The following is a 21806-nucleotide window of genomic DNA, read 5'->3' as shown; positions in this document are numbered from 1 at the left end:
TCAGAGAATTCTGAGGACAGTGAGAAGATAACAATGGCAGTTCCTAAACTAATTTACATTCAACTGTATCAAACACATTGATTAAGTCTCTGCAGCGGATGTTTGACAGCAGGTCTGGATGTTCAAATGAACACTCAGGTTACGTGCCCTATGCAGAGATCCTGGGAAACAGGAACACTCAGTCATGTAAAAAATGTTCTGTAGACCTCTGAGAAAGAGCATAGAGGAACTTTTTTTAAGTTTCACATAAAGTCAAATCTTATTACATGACATGACAACACAAGACATGACAAAACCCATGCCTGAATCAGGCCCAGTCAAAACACAGAGGAATGCAGATGGGGCTGTTAGAGGACAGCTCAGAGACACAGACAGGAGAGGCACACACAGTGCCTGGCTTCTTTGATTGGATTCAGTCATTATCAAACTGTATTTGAGTGTGTACAGGCCCTCTGCTGACTCATGGGACGTTTCCAACACGACTGTCAAGACAGACAAATAACCATTAAAATAACCAAATTTATGGTTTTTGCTCCGTAAAGAACAGAAACTTCAAGCAGGAACTCCCCAAAGATTTGATGAAAGCAGAAGTCACAGGCACCAATCTTCCCTCAGTCCATTTCACATTTTCCATCAGTCACCTGCTGTGCTGGAATAGGACAACCCTGTAATCAATTAGTAAATTTCTCTTCACGTGTCTGTCAATTAGCCTGGCCAGTGATTGGAGATATGACTGCTTTATTAGCTGAGCCAGCTGCCCTCCTCCTCTCCTTACTTACAACTAGTAACCTAATGACAACACTTTTACATGACATTTATTAGACAGACACACACAGATCCAGCCCCTCAGTCATTTTCCTGTTGGCCTGTGGACTCTGATGTGGAGAAAGGCCCTCTTAAAGCCTTTCATTCTGTGTTTTGAGTTTAACCTCATTAGATTTTCCTTCAGCTTGTTTGAGGTGGTCTCAGTGTGGCTGCCTTGGCAGTGAAGGCAAATGCAGTACACTCAACAGGTCAAACAGCAAAAAGGTCAAACAGAGGCAGCTATACCCTGTACAGGTCACCAGCCTGCCGCAGGGCTCAACTCTAAAATAACAAAAAAATGATTAGAAAATTATTGAATTAATCATAACAATCATAAATTAAAGTAGATGGGCTCCTTGTATTTATTTATTTATTTTTTGCATCTGTGAAAATGAGATTGGAAGTTCCTTGAGTAACAGTAGTAGACAAATTAACAGGTACACTTACATCCGTATTGGATGTAACAGTGTTAACTGGTAATGTTAGAAGTAATGTATCCTTAATGTATCAAACACTTTGGAGGTGGGACAGAAAAAGCTGAAATGTCTGCATTAAGCACATTGTGAAAAAACTGTGTGTGTGTGTGCGTGTGTGTGTGTGTGTGTGATAGTAAGAAAGCACTTTGAGTGCCCACACTGAGTAGAAAGGCCCAATATCACCATGCGTCTCCATGGAGACTGACTTTAGGTATATTTTACAGCCTGTTGAAGGCTCAGGAGGGTTTCCTACTTCATGGTTCACTCTCTTTTCAAAGCCATACTCTTTGGGTCTGCTGGAACAACACATAAAGTGTTGGTGCTGGGACTTGGTGTAAAAGTAATTGGTTTCATTGGAAAGTGGATAAATAGCTGCGGCTGGTTGCGCAGGGCTTCCTGCCGAGTTTGACCGCTCCTGGGTTAATCGCAGTCCCTCTGAAGCTGGAAGCCGTCCCAGTCGGCACTGGCCGCCAGCCACTGGAAACTCTGACTTACAGCATAGCAGGCTGGGGTTCAGCTGCAGGCAGACAAAAAAGAAAGAGATGAGTAGATTCAGAGCCGATGGTGACGGACTGTTTTATACCCTTTACTCACAATTATGGGAAAGACATTCTTGGTGCAGTTTTACGTTATGCTTTATACAGCAGGACATTTCACTCTTTTTGGGGGTGGCTGTGGCTCACGATGCTGCGCAGTATGTTTGCTAATTGGAAGGTCGCTAGTTCGATCCCTGGATGCTCCAGTCTGCATGCCAAAGCGTCCCGCGGGAGACTGGAGCAGTTTTTCACAGAAAGAAACAGCACGCTAACCCAACAGCAGAGCTGTTTATCTTTCAGGCTGTAACTAATTACTCTGCACATTATTTAGTGGCAAACCTCAAACTCGTCAATCACCTGTACTGCTTATTCAAGTTTAAACATCACCGGCACTCCTGATTCACCGCCGCTGCTTCTCCTTTTCGTGAGTGATGTAAAAATACAGAAAGAAACTGTGTGAGTGTTTCAGCGGAGGCAGGGGAAATGCTGAGGATGAAACTGATTTATTAAACACAATCTCGTCTACCAACAGTTTGCTTTTAGTCTTTCCAGTCTGACCAAAAATAAACTGCCATTTCAACACCATAAACTGACTATTTTCGGCATGCAGGCTTTTGTTTTTGATTGATTTGACGTCCGCATAATGCTGACTTTCTCCATCCCATCGGCTGACTGAAACGGCCTTTTTGTGCCACTTGACTTTCTCTCACACACACAGCTGCATTTGTCTTGCAAATCCATCCCCGCTGCGTCGCGTTCAGGCGAGGAAAAGAGAGCAGTCGGACATCAGTGAAGTTCAAGCCAGCGAACAAGCGGAGAGGCTGTTCCATAGCAGCAGCTTTTGTCGATATCAAAACGGAGAGCTGGTGAAAAATGATGCATGCTTTTACACCTCTGAATCCTGGCAACTGACAGAGTAAGGGATGGGTGGAGGGTCCGGGGTATAAAAACTAAAAGAAAAAAATTCCTTCCCTGGAGGCTGAAAGTGTTGGAAGCGAACAAAGACCCCGGGTCTGAGCGGGTTGAGTGTCCTCTAGCGCACGACGGGGATCAGCAGCTCAGAATGTGGGAGATGGATGGAGACGCACACGTACAAACGGCCATGACTGAAATTAGCATATTTGTAATTTATCACTTTTTGCTGAGTTATTCAGGGATGTTTTAGGAAAAAAGATTTCAAAAAAGAAAATCTCTCATTTGTCAGAACATGTCGGCCGGAGAAGTCGAACTCTTCTTCTAAACATCACAGCGCTCACGGATCCCCACTGAACACTTTTAGATTTCTCTGAAAATGCAGTCATTTGTTTCCTTCTTGTATGTTTATAAGTTTGTATTCGTCGCCGCCATGAAATCAGTCCAGTCTGCTTCATTTCCATATCTTTTCAAAGGAGCTTCCTCGTGAATAGACTGTAATATTTCATTATGGGGCACGCAAAAGCTGTGCACAATGCCGCTCATATCCACTCTGCTTTCAGGCACAACAAAGATCATAGCAAGACGTCTTTATGGCTAATTCAGTCAAAGGCGCATCTCCCGTCCTCCAGCGCGGAGGTCAGGCCGCCGTGTTCCGTCCACCAGGGGGGTTTTCAGAGGCCAGAGGCGGCCAGCTGGCTCCGTCACACACACACACACACACACACACACACACACACACACACACACACACACACACACACACACACACACACACACACTCTAATGCCAGGATAAGGCATATGTTATAACAATAACATAGCCATAAATTTCACTTTGAGTGATATTTCCACCTGGCAGGAGGTGAAGTAAATAAATAAATAAATAAATGCCTCGTTTTCAACAAATGGGTGTATCAGACTGAGATACTAATAATACCCTCCATGTCTTGCTAAACATATATATTCAGTCAATGGCGGCTTCTTTCACACAGCTGTTTTCGTAACATTTTAAGGTTGTGTCCAGTTATTGTGCTCAGATTCGCCGACATTCTAAGTGTGTTAGTGGATGCATCACCTTACGCTGCACTGAGGGCAGCTGAAGTCACACAGATAAATGTACAATGTCTCCGCCAGACTGATCACTAATACTAATTTTTTAGAGCTTCCTCGTAAATAATTTCATGGTATCGCAGGAGCATTGTCCTTTTCACAGCGGCTAAATCCCAGAGCGCAGCAAACGCGCCATTACGCAATAAAACCAAAGAGGAAAGGTAAGCTTTTACGCACAAACACTACGGGACCAACTTTTGACACAATACGTAGAGTTTCAGTTATATAGTCAGTTTGTAGGGAGGCTTTTAAATTTGGGTTTATCTGGTTAAAGCGTCTAACTGAAACCCACGTTTCATTGTACAGCGCCATCTAATGCATCACTTTGACAAATACAGTTTGTCAGAGGGGCTGCAAAAATACCATCTCTGTGTGACTCGTCTTATTTAATTCGGGCATTCTAAGACAGTTAAAATTTACCCCAATGCGCAGTCATTCCACCTCCTGTCTCTGCGTGTGTTGTCACTGATATTCATGCGCCAAAATAACAGTTCCGCGAAACAATCCAAACCCTTCAAATTCACCACTCTCTGGGGTCAAAAATACAGAATAATCTTCCTAAAATGTACACCAGACTCCGCCACAACGAAATAAAATCTACAGTTGATAATTTATCCACCAAGTCTTCTGTGTTAGCCAGCCTGCTTTGTCAATTGGGAAAGCTGTTCGTGCGCCCCGGAGCCACTTGTCGCCGGCGCATAAAGTTAGAGCTTTTGAGAAGTTAAATATCCAGGAAAGAACACAAGTTAGTATCTCAAGGGCTTTATGGGGACAAAAGACCAGCGCCTTAGCACCATATGCTTAATGGCTACAGCCGTCTAGCCTTTATTAAAGGCAAAAAGTGGTCCTTTAAAAGTTGGAAAGGCTCCTTTATTTGAGTTAGATGGAGCACTTGCGCACAAAACCAGAAGCGCGCATTGCCATTGACTCGCCCCCTTTCTCTTTCTTTCAGGACTCTGAAGCGGCCACCGTCATCGCCCGTTTCACTCCAACATAAGCTTTTCATCACCAGGCTTTGTTCTCGGTGAAAGTAATGCTGCGAATCAAAGAGATGACAATATTTTCCATCAGCTTGGAGACCCTGGACAAGAGCCCTCGAGCTTTGGCAAAAATCAGGGCCGGTTATTCATCCTGTCATTCCGCACCTGTGGTCCTGTATTCAAAGTATACAAACCTGTCCCTATTAACATTAATTATTCACAAACAACACAAAGGCTGAAATAGAGCAGGTTGAAGTCTGTTTATGGCTCCTGGATGTTTTATTCCTCTGAAGATGTGCCCAAAGCTTTTTTCTTTCCCTCGCTTGCAACCAAGTGCCCGTCTCTCTTTCAGTCTTGAGTAGCCCTACAGTTTGGATTTTACAATCGCAGCATCTGCTTAATCTCGGGGAATGAAAATATGACACAAAACATAGCTAATAGAGGATTTGTTACATCACGGTAATGAGTGATCGAAGCGAGGAACAATGGTGCAGGATTGTGACAGCCGCATGGTTCCGGGGGCACTCGGGCTAGTTTACTCTCTTGTGGGGAAAGCACCAGGTGATGGTAAGAAAATCGTCTTTCCAAGGAAGAGAATGCCCCAAATGTACCTCCTTTCTCTCCTTAGAAAAAATAGAAGACATAAATTTAATTGGCTTATCAAGGCGCGGCGACCAGACCTCGCTGTTAATTGACTGCGGGTGCACAAAACAAACGCAGGGACGTGTTTGGCTTGCCGGGCCCGCGCTGCGCTTTTAACCCGGTGTCACGTCATTGAACATGTGCTTTATTATTGCAAAACGTCATGCTTTACAGTGGCCATATTGTACCGTGCACAAAGGCTGATGGAACATTAAAGACATGGAAAACGGTGCCAAACTGGACTCGAAGGCAGTGTAAGGGCCTCTCTCTTTGCTTGTTTTAAAGCAGCTGCTGCCCAGGGACTCAAACGCAAGGAGGAAATCAAAAGAGACTAAGTTTAAACTACCAGGTGCATCCTCGGAGAACACGGCAGAGATCTTCCAGCGACAAAGAAACCCTCATAAAAATGTCATTTAGGCTGAAAGTTCACATCTGAAAAGGGGAGCACACCGGAAGGAAGAATGATCCCAGTTACCTCCTCTCATCTCACACATGTCCTCCTTTCTCCACAGTCAGTGCGAATCCAGCAGACACCTGTTGAGTACCTTTGGCGCACCTTGCGCACTCATTAGCCATCTCGACAAGTCTCTGGGAGTCCATTACAGTGGAGTTAAGCGCTTCACCGGGTCAGCTTCGCGGCTGGCACACTGATGTCATGCTCAAAGGACAGAAGCTCATAGTCTGCTGCATTAAAATGGCTCCTGGGGCTTCATTTTCCGAGCGAGATAATCTGCAGCTCAAGCCGTTTCTCTAGCGCTGACAATGGACTCAAAGCGGCTCTGATAGAATTAGAACGGATACAGCCCCTGACTCAGAGCTGTTTAACCAAAGCTGCACACCTCCATTGATGTCTTTAAAAAAAAACGGCCATAAACTGGCAGCAGTCTTCTTTATTACTTGTTAATTTACTTTCAACCTTAGATGCCAAGAAAATAAACATATTCACAGTCACTGGCGCGTAAAAGTGTCAGTCTCCGTTGTACGAAGGTATTAAATGACCATCGCTGACGCAAAGCCAAGAAGCAGCGTGAAAGCAGGAAAGAAAACGACTCACTGATAAATCTCCAGGTATTAAAACCATTAACTGTTCCAAATTTCCTCAATACAAAGAGGTCTGTGCATCATTACGAGGTTTATTACAGCGATTACATGAAACACCTGCAGGGCCTGTGTTCGTTAGGATTACCGCAGTCCTTCAAGCGATCATATTAGAGTGACTAAATTCACCACGGCTGTAATAAATGTGCTCAAATATCATGCAGATTACCTTTGTCATAATACATGTGAAGGGTTTCAGATATCAAATCATATCTAAACATATGAAGTGGTAAAGAACAAAAGTGGGATTGTTAAGCGAAAGCGTTTCCGGTGACATGGTGTCCGCAGGCAGCTTTTGGGCACATTCAGACGTTTTAGTGAATGAACTTTCTAAAATATCTGTAGCTTCCACTTCTTTGGGTGATGCATTTTTCTTTTTGATGACAGCTTTTGAATTTTAGCTTCCTGAATTATGACTGGATGATTTGAGTGTTAGAATTCTGGAATCTGTTTGTTTCAGGAATTTTTACTCTTATAATTAAGTTCGTGGCTTCTGCCACAGATGACCTGCAGTTTGATACTGCAGCTCTGTGTAGGTATGAAAGCGCGCTGCATATCTGTGTGCTCAGTCAGCGGCCTTTGAGCTTGGTACCGATCCTTTCTCAACCAAATTACTGCTTGGCGTGGCACATAATGTTCAGGCCTGCAGAGAACTAAAGGAAATAAAATCAGTCAGACAGTAGAATGGCCGTGTCCTTTTAAGCCTTGCCAAGCCTGTAGTCGGAGTGACAAGATAGCCGGGAGTATTTCAGCCTGTCCCTTCCGCTTGGCTGCGACCGCACCAAAGGATGTTGAGAGGCGTTTTGCGCTGCGCCACTAAAAAGAAGCATCAACGGCACAAAGGCGGTAAGGTGCGAGAAACTACAATGCCATGACTGTTTTAACCCCTGGTCTTCTGTCCCACAGTCAGAATGGAACCGGACCTCCTGCCAAAGAGATGCAGTTGCATTGACTCGCTAACATTTGACTTTCTAATGGCTGTAATAGGATTACATGCTCCCGTCGGGCTGGTAATGAGAAGCTGACGGAGTGACAGAGGATGTGGAAAATCTGCTGAAGAGAGAGCTTGAGAAAAACTCCCTGAATCTTAACAATAAATAAATAAAAATAAACTTATAAAGATTTTTTTTTTGTTTTTTTGTTTTTTTTTTTAAATTGTGGCACGTAAAGTGAAAGTGATGTGAAAAACAGAACAAACCTACCTGCCATGTGGAGGTTTTGAAAATCCAAACTTCCCAGGACAGGCCCTACAGCAGCGCTGCACCGTGTCCTCCTCAACCTTGTGTTTGCAGCTTTGGGGCACTCATGCTTCATATATGCGGCAGTGTGCTGGTAGAGGGGGGCGGCCGCAGAGAAGGCCGTGGGGACACATGTTCGTGGGATGCCGCTACCACGGGAAAATCTGTCCCGGCAGCACCTGGCAGCACAGAGCAGTATTCAGCAGCTTCCCACCATACTGCTGCACGCCCGCGTGCGCTTCAAACACCTTCAGCTGTTGTGGGTGTACAGTGCCTTCTCATTAGCATTTCATTTGCATATTTATGTCACAGCATTAGGCTGTATTAGTCTGGGTGACTCTCAGCTTTTCTTTCATTCGCTCAATCAAACTTTAGTGCAAGGCCCGCACCTTCCGGTGGGCACCGCGCTCCATCCTAACGCTGTTCATGCTCCGCTCATCCACCAGTAAGCATTATGTATATTTTATGGACATGAATTATTTGAAGGTCTTGAGTTCACAGTGACTTTTTTAATCTTTTAAAACTACAGAGCAAACAAACAAACAAACAAACTTTTTTTTTTTTTTTTAAAGGTGAAAATAAACGAAGTTTTGGCCAAACAATCAAAGTTGTGAGTGGTTGAAATGGGATTAGTTAAACAAACGCGCACGGTCAGCTGTTAGTTTGATTTTAGAAGCCACGTCTCTCGGATCGTTACACATGAGCAGTGCACCCACCTCTGTGGAACATGGCCAATTTCCATAAGTAAAACTTGCATTAAAAAAATTAAGTTAAATATTTCCATTATCTGAGAATATGAATAATGCTGAACATATTTAAAAATTTGACCTGATGGCCAAATAAAGTGTAATGTTTCTTAAAGTCAGTAGATAAATAAACAAATTATTCTTATTATTACTACTACTACTACTAAAATAATAACAATAATAATAATAATAATGATAATAATAATGATAATGATAATAATAATAATAATAATAACAACATTCTTGTCAGTAGGCGTTTTTATTGAAGATAGCATATAAATATCATTGTACACAATATAAAAATATTTTTTTCTCTCGGTACATTTAAATTAAAACATATATTATCACATGTGAAACAAAATAAATACATGATTGCCAGTTGCTTGAATTACAAAAATAAATTATCAACATGATAAAACTACGTACAGCACACTGAATACAGTATCTAAAACTGTACAGTCAGCTCACATGCTGTTCACGCCTTCAGGCGCGCAGTGCCAGACAGAGCGGAGTTCATTTATAGTCTTCACGTTTACAATGTGCGATCCCAGCTCAGGTGGCCTCTGCTGCTTCTGTTCAGGCCACCAGGCTGAAAGGAGGCTCATTTTCGATGTCAGTGAGGCCTGATTTATTGTGCAACTTTCGGGGGTCCTCCGGTGTCCAGACCTTGGCGGTGCGGATGATGTTCTGCTCCCGGAGTTGTTTTTCATCCGACCAAGACAGAGAGTGACCGGCCAGCGGAGGCAGGCCGTAGTCGGGGTCGCTTGGAGAGGGAGACCCTGGAGGGGGGTGACAGTAACATCACGTTTTTAATTCTTGTTCATATCATTTGGTTTCATTATTTCAAGACAACATTCTAATTATTACATGCGTAAACTTTTGGGATCGAAGGTGCTTAGAGAGGCAGAGTTTTCAACCAGCGTCATCACAAAATAAACCAATCAATAAAAAGCTCTTGGTCTCTGCTGACTTACTTGTTCCTCTGTGGCAGATAATGACTTTCTTGGGCTGCGCGTGCATCTCGCTGCTGGAGTTTCTAATAGGTAGGTCCGACTGCACGAGCTCGGCCAGGAAGTTGATGTAGCCAATGGCGAGTCGCAGAGTGTCCACTTTGGAGAGTCTTTTCTCGTAGGGCAGAGTGGGGATGTGGGAGCGGAGACCCTCGAACGCATCGTTGATGGACTGCATCCTCCGCCGCTCCCTGACGTTGGCTGCCTGCCTCAGCTGTTGCATTTCCGTCTCAGACCTCATCCGCCTCCTCCGCTTCAGCAAGGGGCCGCCGTTATGGCCCATCCGAGGGGACAGGTCCGGCGTGCTGTCTGCGCAGCCATAAGAGAAGATAGAAGACGAAGAGGAGAAGGACAGGTTGCCGATATCGTAGTCTCTGTCGTGAGGCGCTGTTCTGCTGCCGCCATCTTTGCTATAATAGTCTTGAAAATGACTTGTGAGGAAGTCGACGTCGTCATCCAAAAAGTCATCAGTTTCCAAGTGTCCGTCTCTCGAGGACTGGTCTGTGAAAAACTCGTCATCGTCGAAATAAGGAGGGGAGGAGAAAGAGTCGAGTCCAGAGAAAGGGTCCAGCACGCTGTCCATCTTTGTCTGCGCGGCGTCTTTCTCCTGTTGCTGCGGAAACAATGACACGTTTTTTCTTTTATGATCACCGCGCTCTCTGCTCACGCACTTAGTTTTAGTGGAAAAACAGGCACGCGAGGCTTCTTTATAGCGACATCCATAGTCGCGTGCCGTTTGCCAGGAGGTCCAACCAATCACAGCGCGGTCCGCGAGTCGCACTTCGAGATAATCCCTCAAACCACGCCCCTTGTCCCCCACAGTTTGCGCTGGATCTAACATCTCAACCCCGAGCTGACAGGAGCTGCTCTCCTGCTCCAAACTGCGCTTTAAACCGCGGCCTGCAGCCTGTCCTCTGACGCGCTGGAAGGCGCGGATTCGTACTCTGCTGATTTTAGTTGATGATGTTTCCAGTGACCGCAGGACTGTTGTTCATTTAAACACACAACAGCAACAAAAGAAGTGCGCTCAACAACCTGTAATTACAATTACTACAAAGTCATTCAAGAACTGAGGACGTGTTCACTGAATACTCGATTCATTTTGCAACAACATATTTCATAAATCAAACAAATTGCCAGCTTAAACTGAATGTTAACGGTTATAGAGTAAGGCCATTTTATTATTATTACACACACACACGCACACACACACACACACACACACGGTGCTTTCTTTGCGCGTTGGGCAGCTCGGGGTTCGTGTCTTTGGCAGGCTGAGGCAGCAAGGGTTCGAACCACCAGCCTTCTGATTGCTATGTGACCTGCTATGGCGTCAGTATAAGTGTAATATGATGATGACGTGGATTATCACCCTGAATTTTGTACAATCCGAGATTTTTAAAAAATTTATAAGCTGTATCGTTTTTTTCCTGCAACAGGCTGGACCCTGTGGAAGCGCGATCACTCAGTCAGAGTGTAAATAAATAAAGCATAGTTACAATTTTACGTCAATGTAGACATCATCATCATCATTATTATTATTATTATTATTATTATTATTATTATTATTATTATTATTATTATGCAGCTATAATTACTATTTCCCAATAACTGTTAACTGTAATTTCCCCATTGTGGGACTAATAAAGGTATTCGTATATTTCTGCTCGTATATTTCGTATATTTCCCAATAGGCAGTATTAACCGTATTTAGACCATTCTTTGGAACTTTGCTCAGGGCCATATTAATAAAACAGAAGCAGTGTAATAACACGCAAGCACAAAAAAGTGCAAACACTCCATTCATGAGCGCTCCAAAATATCAGTTTTATTATTTTAGATTAACAGAGTTAAAGGTCATACAGGTCTGTCTCGGATCTTAGAGCAATTTGTGATCTTTGGGATTCCATACAACCTGGTTGCCGTGAATAAGCGTCCTCTTAAATGGCAACACGGATATTCACACATGAACAATGAGGAGAAAACCTGTCAACATGTTGCTTTCTCCGTACAACCGGTGCGCCTGCGGATGCAGAAAAGCCCTCAGCTCGCTCATTTATTTAGCAGTAAGTGGGCAGCGCTGCCGCTGTAAATACATGCACCAGTAAAGTGGTCGATGCGCCACTTGTGCCAGCCAGTGCGGTTTTGACTGGGAGAACTGGTTGACAAATAAAAGCACAGTGGTGGGCCCCGGGGCGCGCGCCTTATTGACACCTCACGCGACAAATTAACGCACCCCGGTGTACCGAAAGAAGACTGCCCACCGGTCTCTAAGTACGCATCTATTCAAGCTATTCACTGAAAGGACTCACTTTGTTCTGCAGAGAAAATGGACCTTCTGCGGGGGCAGACTGCGTGTGCGCGCACCGTATATATTGGTTGTGCGATGGAAAGCTGCAAACAGGGGCCGCGGCCGTGGGAAGAAGGCCACTTGTGTCCTCATCGCCAGTCAGTGCAACACGTCGTATTATAAATGAGGCTTGTGTTGCTGTTTACATAATAAAGCTGTAGCTGGGAGCCCGACACACTGCACACACACACACACACACATCTCGGTACCAACCAGATGCTGAACGAAGCACCGAATCCAAACTGCAACCAGAAAACGGTCTTCCTCCTGTCAGCGGGATGGATGAGCTGGATGGGCCGGGGGACTCCTGATCCGGAAGCCGCACAGTTCCTTTACGTTAATTTAAACGAACCTAAACGGAAACAAATGTGTTTTTAAAATTGAAAAAATAAAAAAAATCCAGTCTAGCAGCAACACTATGTTTTATTCACCGAGGACAGCTCTCTGATCTGCGGATATGAGGCATGTTCACCGTTTTTACTGTAGCTAATTTGAATGAATGAACGTTTATGCAATTCGAGTCAAAAGTTTGTCGTGCAATAATCTCCACGACTCCAAGTTCAATGTAAAATCATTTCGCCATTCTGACTTCATATCTTCATTTTGTATTAGTTTGTTTATCTGGATCTCTTGTGGTATTAATACAGAACAATCACAGGCTCCTTCGATTTTGAAACGGAATTTCTCGTTTGTCCTTGAAGAATATTAGAAAGTTTTCTCCTTTACAGGACGCGCTCTACAGGTGCGTGCAGGTGTATTTGAGCTTATCATTTATTTGTGTGTCAGGATAGCAGAGAACCCCCCCCCCCACCACCACCACCACCACCACCACCACCTCACTCATGCACACAGACTAAGACACCCCGTGATTACCACTTTGTCACTAAGACAACAGTGCCTGTGTTGCTCTGACATGGTAGAAAAGCGTGTGTGTCACCCCTCCCTTTGCTGAAAACCAGATGATGAACCGTGCAGGTTTTTAATGCACCGTGACCGCGCGCTCCACGCAACGTCATTGATAAACGCAGTGTCCCTCTGAACGGGCCGACCTGCGCGAGCGGAGCAAGTGTTCAGGTTCCCATGCAGCCCCTCGGTCTGCAGCATGCAGCAGACTGGACGGTGCATTAAAAACCGGCCACACCGGTCACGTGCGCGTGCGCGCCCGCGTGAAAAAGAAAAAAGAAAAAAACAAGCGCGCACCTGCCGGTAAACCAGAAAAGATCCGGTTTAAAACTCAGCAACTAAAACGCTTGATAAATTCGTGGCTTCGTTTTCCAGCGACTATAAAGAAATAATTCTTATGAGACAGACAATTTCATCATCATCATTAGTATGGTCTCCCACCATCCCGAATATAAACACAGCTCTCTGGAAGTACAAATTACTTTTATACAAACAAGACGCAAAATAAATAAACGCTTTTCTGATTTTGTTTTCAACACTTTTAAGTGTCCAAGAACAGGAAATCAGCCTTTAGATCTCCACACAAGAAAAAATAACTGATTTATCAATAACACACAGTCATATATATATCGCCCTTCACTTACTGCGGCTTCACTCTATCGCGGATTTTTTTTTTAAAATTACTAATTCTGTTTCGCGGAGTTTTCACTATACCGCGGGATTTTGCGGTATACAGGTATTCCTGTAACTCCCCATAACTGTTCATCACTCGGATGAAGAGATCATTTACACCTTTAGAGGAAATAAAAGTAACGGCGACGATACTGCACCACGTTCATCTCCATCTGCACAGCTACATAATTCATCATCTTCATCATTCAGGATGTAGTAAGAGAGTGGGAAAGGCTCATAAAGCCTTAACGTAACCCCCGCGAGAGGTGACAGATCACTGTACTTAATTCATTTGACCTGTCTGGAAATATTCTAAATAGTCCTTATTATTATTATTATTGTTGGTGTTGTTAATGATAATAATAATAATAATAATAATAATATTATTATTATTATTATTACCTGTCCGCTGGCACGAGCAACCAAATCTACATGCTGTGTGGAGCCAGACACATTTGTTTTGCCAAGAGGATTTTTAGGCTCCTCTTTAGTCTTTTTAAAAATGATTTTATTGATTTAATTATTGATACAGTTTAACCAGAGCTGACAGGAAGTGATAGAAGAAGGAAGCAAAGAAGGGAACAGAAAGGACAAAGAGTGTGTGTGTGTGTGTGTATTGGGGGGGGGGGGGGGGGGGGGGGGGGGGGGGGGGGGCTCACCAACTGCTGCATCTGCAACAAAGCACAAAAACAGCACCTGAAAGACAAAACAAAAAGAGAAACAAGCAAACAATCAAGCTTTGTTTGTGTGTGTGTGTGTGTGTGTGTGTGTGTGTGTGTGTGTGTGTCACAGCCTTTCCTTTTTAAATGGATTTAAAATGATAACAGCCCTGATTAAACTCATCGTCTCCGTCTTTGGTCAGGCTATCCATGTGTTGGCCCGGTGCTGCTGCTGCAGTGCCCATGAGCAGCCTTTCTGGAGGTGAAAAAGAAATCCAGAAAGTGAGCTGTGGCAGATGAATGTGTGGAGCTAATCCTCCCACACAGTGGTTAATCCCTGTAATCTCTTGCTACAGGGGATTATCCATCTGGATGACTAAAGCAAATTAATGGGATTTACTGAGCAGTAATTTAACAACTTGATGATTATCTTCAGCCATCACCATAACCTTTGCTGTACTACCCACTTGAAGGCAGCTGCCTTTGTCTCTCCTCAGCTCGGTCCCTTTGGACATGTCTGGTTTTATTTGTTCCTGAGGATGGTCCAGACTCCAAGGATGAAGATGTTTTGGCTCTGCTCTCTTCTTCTGTCTTAATGCATCACAAGCAACATTTAGCTTTTTGAAACACGACATTCACTTTATTCTTGGCACATAGGGCTCTGTAATATGTCGTACAATTACAGTGATTTTAAAGAGTTTACCATTTATACAGGCTCATTCCAACTTTGTATTCTCAGGTATCTAATGTTTTATTGATAGAACATAAAGTTCAAATAAAGCACTCTATGCAGAGACCCTACTGGGATTTGAGTATGTTGTAATTAACAGAAGGTTTACCTGAACTGTCTGAGTCCACTTTACAACAGGTGTTTTGTTGCTTGTTTGAGGTTTTTGTGCCTTATAAAATAACACACGTGAAAGTTTGAGGTGGCTAATAATAATAGTGATAATAATAATTTCCAAAACCATACAAAAATTGAGACAAACATAATAAAAGAACACATTACATACACACTAAATACAAAAGGATTTCCAAATCAACAAATACAACCTTATAAAATGTTTCAGCTTTGCTCCTTCAGGACGTCGAAAACCTGCTGAATTCTGCGCTCTACCAGAAAATCCTGCAGGAGGATCTGTAGGACTGAGGCCTCAGTCTGTGTCCTGAAGCTTGAGTACACTGGGGTCATGCAACGGTCTGAAACACACCAGCAGCAAGTCCATGTCTGAATGTCAACAACAACAACAACAACAACCAAACTGGTTTTGAAGCGGCCGAGTCAAAGTCTGGACTTCCATCTGATTGAGATGCTTTGGTGTGACCTTAAACAGGCTGTTCAGTGTGACTGAATTAAAACCAGTTCTGCAAAGAAGAGTGGGCCAAAGTTCCTCCACAGTGATATGAAGGACTCACTGCCAGTTATCATAAACTCTGGATTGCAGTTCCTGCTGCCGGGTTCAGTGGAGGGGCAGCTAGGTTTGGACAGCTTTTTCCTCAACAAATGAAATCATCATTCAAAAACTGCCTTTTGTATTTATTACTCTGGTTATCTCTGTCTAATATAAAAATTTGTTTGATCTGAAACATGCAAATGTGACAAATGTGAGAAAAAAAAAAAAGAAAAAGAAAAAGCTAGAAGAATCTTTGCTTCTAAGGTGTTGGTACCTGCTGTCATCAGTCCTCCTCCTACAGGTGAGATCAGTGAGAACCTGCTGCCTTTACAAAGTGTGACAAAGAAATTGTTTTAGAGGCTAAATGACAACACAGTCAGCTGACTAATCTGCAATGTTCTGACCCGTCACAGTCCACAATCAATATTTACTTTGAATAAATGTGTTTCATCATGAGGTTCCCCAAACCACATAGAAAAATGCACCCACAGCACAACAGGCCCAAAACATGTGCTCACTGAGAGATTCAGGGGTTTCTTTTCTTTGTTTGGGTTTGTCACCGGAAACCTCTCTTACTGGAAACTCCAAAATATGCTGTTACACATGTAACAGAAACACTCATTTTAAAAAAAGCCTCTGCTAATGGGGTAGGTAAATTTTATTAAAAGACTTTCATTTAAGAGTGTGTAGCTTAATTTAATGTTAAAGTTGCTTAAAAACACACGATCACACTCTGTGCACTATTCAGGGAAGACCAAGTCATTCCCTGAAACACGTGAGTGCGTATTTGTGCTTGATGGGGACAGATCTTTGATGGGACTATAATAATCTGATTTAATCGTGCTAAATGAGATACTGTATTTAGTGTTTACAGAAACAGTTTTAAGTCATTTGACGAATCAACTTCTTTCTTCCAGAGAAAAACTCAGCAGGCTCCATAGGGATGGGAATCGAGAATAATCCAACTCCTTGGAATCGCTTGCTTAACGATTCCGCTTATCGTGAGGACGCATTTACGTGATTACATCACACACGCGTCGTCTTTGGTCCTGAATATATCCAACAGCGTGAAGACAGAAGCATCAAGATAAAAATCGTTACAAAATTATGTTCACGGTGTTTCAGCAACAGCAGCAGCTGTTTTACTGCAGTCTGTGCACGCAGCAAGCGCAAAAAGGCGGAGCCGTTACCGATGAGCTCGGATGGAGTGAAAGGAAACGTTTTTCTGCGTCCAAAGCAGCAGCGCTTTTTCCTGTAACCACCATTAAAACCTTTACTTTGAAACAGCTGCAGGTTCTTCATCAACCACCTGATCAGGAAGTGAAGAACAGAGAACTTTGTAGCTGCTCCATCCACCGTAGAGAAACACTGCAGTACGGAAGTTAAAATATGCTGATGAACTGTTAATATGAAAAAAGTATTTCTAATCAAATCACTTGATTAATTAATGGAATAACTGATATTTGCAACCCTATTTTGCTGTACTGCTTTCACTATACTGTATGAATAATCTGGATCTGCTGTAACATGCAGTTGGTGAGGACTGTCAGAGTCTGGCTGGCTCAGAGGTTCTCGCTCACCTTGCAGTTGTATCTTTTGTTAAAATCTTAAAGTATTAATAGTATTAATTTTGAAAGAGGAATTCTTATTTTTTTTATACCAGTTTTAATTTTGTTCTACTTTACATTAAAAAGAGTTAATGCAACCCGACCCATTTGTGGTATATTTTATTCACTAACCCAATGAGAATCAATAAGGAATTGAATCAATAAGTGATATCGACAATGGAATCGGAATCAGTAAATTCTTATCAATTCCCATCCCTAAGCCTCCAGCTCCATTGTTACACACCTGTTAACTGAGTGTGCAGTTCAGTCAGTGAAACATCTCATTAGCTCCACCCGTGTCTCTTCCTCCTCCCAGTGTCAAACAAACTGACCTACATGGAAACAGGAATAACAGCAGGTCACAGAGAGGCCTGAGAATCCTGCCACATGAACCCAGGATGAAGCAGTGCATGGACATCAGGAGGATGTTTGCCCAGCAGACTAACACACACATTAATTGCTGCCTGTGTGTGTATATTGATGAGTGTACACTGCTGGTTTAAATCAAGGGCATTACATCATGACAAGACAATTACTGAATTTACTTCATCCATCCATTTTCTTCATCTTATCCAGAACAGCAGTCACCTCAAGCTTTAGGGTAAAGACTCAACAGCATTACAGAGAAAACCCAACAAACACCCCCTGTGAGCAGCATTTGGCAGCAGTGGGAAGGAAAAACTTCCTTTTAACAAGGAGAAACCTCCAGCAGAACCAGGCTCAGGGAGGGGCAGCCACCCACCACGACTGGTTGGGGGTGAGAGGAGAGGAGAGGAGAAAGGACAAAACATAAACAATGTGAGAATTTTAATTACATGCATGGGGAGCAAAAATATGGAAGCCACGGAAAGTTCCCCAGCAGCCTGAGCCCATGTAGCAGCATAACGAAGGGAAGGGTCAGGGTCACCTGATCCGGCTCTAAGCTTTATCAAGAAGGAAAAGTTTAAGTTTGATTTTAAAAATAGAGAGGGTGTCTGCCTCCTCAATCCACAGGAGAGGGGCCTGAAAGCTGAAGGCGCTGCCTCTTAAATGTCAGCAGCTATTAAAATTATTGTTGTTAACAATACATCTTTGGGAAGGCTGTGAATATTTATCTCTAATGGCTAATTTCTTGAAGTCGTTTCTTGTTAAATGGATGCAGAGCTGTGACAGTCAGCATGGCTACAGTGCTGAACAGAAACCTGGGCTTTCCAGTTTTCCTCAATCCACGATCTTAAGATGTCTCAGCTTCACAGAGGGCTTTTTCAGGTCACGTTTTTTCAGGCCAAATGGGAACCTTCTGAATTACTGTGATGCCATTTCTTCTCCAGTTTGCCAGCTTTAATTGAGTTATACTAAGAAGTCAAGCATCTCTGATTTGAGGTTTTCTTTTTAAGAGGAGTCACAGAATCAGTGCCATACACACTGAGGATGTAACACTGCTAACAAGACAATCCACTACTGTGTGGGCAGAGTTCAGGAAGCTGCTTTGCATTGTGTTAGCACATGAAATTAAGGGAAATAACTGAGGAGAATCACTTAAATTTACTTACAGCACTTTCAAATATCACTGTAATATTTTTTCCCCGGTGCTGTGTCGGTGGGCTCCTTTACATTTTGAGAGAAGCCAATTGAATCTAACAATAGATTAAATGCAGTGTTGAGGCTGTCATTCTCAGCATCTACATGGATGTTAAAATCACCCACTATAATGATTTTATCTGAACTGAGCACTAAATCAGATAAAAAGTCTGAGAAATCAGACAGAAACTCTGAGTAAGGACCAGGTGGACGATAGATAATAACAAATAAAACAGGTTTTTGATTTTCCCAGTTACAGTGTGCTCCAAGGATTCTGACAGTTAATTTGGAGTTGTCGATTAATTGATTCATTCATTCATTCATTCATTCATTCATTTCAACTCAACAGCTGTACAACGTTACTTGTTCCAATGCACACAACACAAAGTGACCCGATGCATAGCACAGCTCAAGTTTAAAGAACATAATGCACACCTGGAGGAGACAGAAGCAGCACACACGCATGCACACATTCAAATGCAGCCAGTTCTACCAACACACACAGCCATCGCTTTATTAGGCACATCTGTAAGTAATCAAACAGTCCTTTTCTAAATGCTCTGAAACAGCAAACATATACTTTAATCTGTCTTATTAAAGTTTATTCATATGAAATGTATTACATATGAACATCAGTCATATTATCACTTTGCATTTGCACAAATATAGAGCTCCAACTCTGCAATACATGTAAGGTAATGATGATGGCAGCCATGGAGACACAAAGGTGATGGAGGGAGGAGGTCAGGATGCATCAGTGGTTTGACCACATAGTGGACTTGGGGAGTCCACTGTGCTTTTCAGACGGAGACCTATCATTGTTTCTTTGAATCCTGGTCTGTCACTGTTACTGAGACTTTCTTTGACCCTCTGTCCACAAATGTAAAACCTGTTGGCAGGAATTCAGAAGCTCAACTTGATTTCCACTCTTAACTCTAAAACATTGTCCATTCCTGTGTCAAAATAAGAACCATCTCAAGTATAAAACCTATGCTTTCACGCTCTGACCTTGAAAAAGAATCCATTTATTTTCTCAGTATTGCATCTTCCTCCACTCTGATATTGATGGAAAATCATTCTCCTGATTTCAGTGAGGTCAGAAAACAGCAGCAGCTAACTGGTGTTGCTCCACTGACTTCCTGTACATTATAGGATAGACTCTAAATTCCAGTGATTCCTTTTTAAAGCACATCTGGGTCTGGAACTGCTGACCCCATTAGAGCCAGTTTGCAGTCTTAAATCCTCAGGTAGGCCTGGCTACTCCAAAGTCAAGACTTGAACTAAAGGTGACCTCCGCTTTTGAGGGGACGCTCAGCAGGTTAGAGCAGATCATTAACTAATTAGAAGGTTTTTGGTTCAGTTCCTGGCTGCTCCAGTCTATGAACCCCAAGTTGCTCTCTGATGCTGGGGTGTGAATGTTAGATAGAAAACAGTGCTCGTATGAACGAATGGGAAAATGCCAACATGTTGTATAAATGCTTTGAGTGCTCTGCCAGAGTAGAAAAGCTCTACATAAGAAACCGTCTGTTTACCACCTTTGGAGGAATCTGCCACTTCCTGTTTTACATCTCTCATTTATTTATTTATTTACTGCTTCTTTCAGTCCTGTTTTAACCTTTAAACCTAAAATATATCTTTCTGTCTGCAATCGCCCAATTAATGTTCTTATTGTAAAATCTAAATTATTATTATTATTATTATTATTATTATTATTATTATTATTATTATTATTATTATTATTATTATTACTCTTCCGCTTAACCTGTTCAGGGTTGCAGGGGGCTGGAGCCTTTCCCAGCTGACACAGGGCGAGAGGCAGGGTACACCCTTCAATGAAAGCATCTTCTTGCTCTCTTGATATTCTACCTACCTCTCTGTTCAAAAATGTCTTCTGCCATATCAGTCCCTGTGTGCTTTCAATAATTAATACCTCACTGGTCTCTGGTCAAGTACCCGCTTATTTTAAGAACACTGTCATTCACCCACTTTTAAAGAAACCCAAGCTTGACCTTTCTATTTTCAACAGTTATAGACCAATTTCAAAATTACCCTTTCTATCTAAGATTCTGGAAAAGGTTGTATCTATGCAGCTGATAGCCTTCATGGACAAACACAATATCCTCAACAAATATCAGTCTGGTTTTCGTAGGTTTCATTCCACAGAAACAGCTCATTAGAGTTTCCAGTGATATCTTGTTGCGTAGTGATGCAGGAGAGTGTTCTGTCGTGCTGATGTTGGACCTTACTTCTGCCTTCGATACTGTTGACCATCAAATCTTGCTCGATAGGCTGAAACATTGGGTGGGTGTATCTGGGTCTGCTTTAGAGTGGTTAACTTCATATCTATCTGAACGATATTTCTGTGTGGCTGCCTCTAGGTACAGGTCCTCTCCAGCCTCTCTTGCTTGTGGTGTGCCTCAAGGTTCTGTCCCAGAGTCCTTATTATTTTTATTGTATTTGCTTCCTTTACAGGATATCCTGAGCACTTTTGAGGGCATTTCTTATCACTGTTATGCGATGACATTCAGCTGTATATTTCCTTTAACATGTCTCTAAGTTACAGTTGCTGATTATATGTTTTGAATCTATCAAAAGTTGGATGGCTGATAACTTTCTCCAACTTAATGATGAAAAAACTGAAGTCCTCGTTTGTGCCCCTGATAGATTTATACCCAGGATAATGGAAGCTCTTGGTCCTCTTGGGAAATTTGCTAAATCTTCCATCAGGAACCTTGGTGTAACCTTTGACTCTGCGTTCTCTTTAGATACCCACGTCTAATCTCTGGTTCACTCTTGTTTCTATCATTTATGGAACCTTGCTAAGTTAAGTCCCATTGTGTCACGTTCTGAACTTGAGATTTCTATCCATGCATTCATTTCCTCACGTCTGGATTATTCTAACGCTTTGTTTACTTGTCTTAGCAAAAACTCCCTGGAGCATCTCCAGGTTGTTCAGAATGCTGCTGCGAGGCTTCTGACAAAGTCTTCTAAATATTCTCACGCTACACTGTTACTGATCCAGCTGCACTGGCTCCCCATTACTTTCAGAGTCCAGTTTAAGATTCTGGTCCTGACTTATAGAAGTCTTCATGGTCAAGCCCCAACTT

General features: G+C 42.7%; 1 protein-coding gene across 1 annotated transcript; it reads right to left on the bottom strand.

Moving 5' to 3' along the window:
- Positions 1–8863: 8863 nt before the first annotated feature.
- On the bottom strand, positions 8864–10213 carry ptf1a (pancreas associated transcription factor 1a). The gene is made up of 2 exons (XM_030725409.1): positions 9519–10213; positions 8864–9323 (listed from the first exon to the last, which is right to left on the bottom strand). The coding sequence occupies exons 1-2, from the start codon at positions 10135–10137 to the stop codon at positions 9121–9123; spliced, it is 822 nt and encodes a 273-aa protein (XP_030581269.1). The 5' UTR covers positions 10138–10213; the 3' UTR covers positions 8864–9120.
- Positions 10214–21806: the final 11593 nt, after the last annotated feature.

Source organism: Archocentrus centrarchus, unplaced genomic scaffold, assembly GCF_007364275.1.
Source record: "Archocentrus centrarchus isolate MPI-CPG fArcCen1 unplaced genomic scaffold, fArcCen1 scaffold_54_ctg1, whole genome shotgun sequence".
Classification (NCBI taxonomy): Eukaryota; Metazoa; Chordata; class Actinopteri; order Cichliformes; family Cichlidae; genus Archocentrus; species Archocentrus centrarchus.
This window is presented reverse-complemented; position numbering and strand designations above follow the sequence as displayed.

Coding starts and splice junctions, on each gene's coding strand:
- ptf1a (XM_030725409.1), bottom strand. CDS start 10,137: ATGGACAGCGTGCTGGACCCTTTCTCTGGACTCGACTCTTTCTCCTCC. Junction 9,324..9,518: donor TATCTGCCACAGAGGAACAA/GTAAGTCAGCAG, acceptor ACCCCCCTCCAG/GGTCTCCCTCTCCAAGCGAC.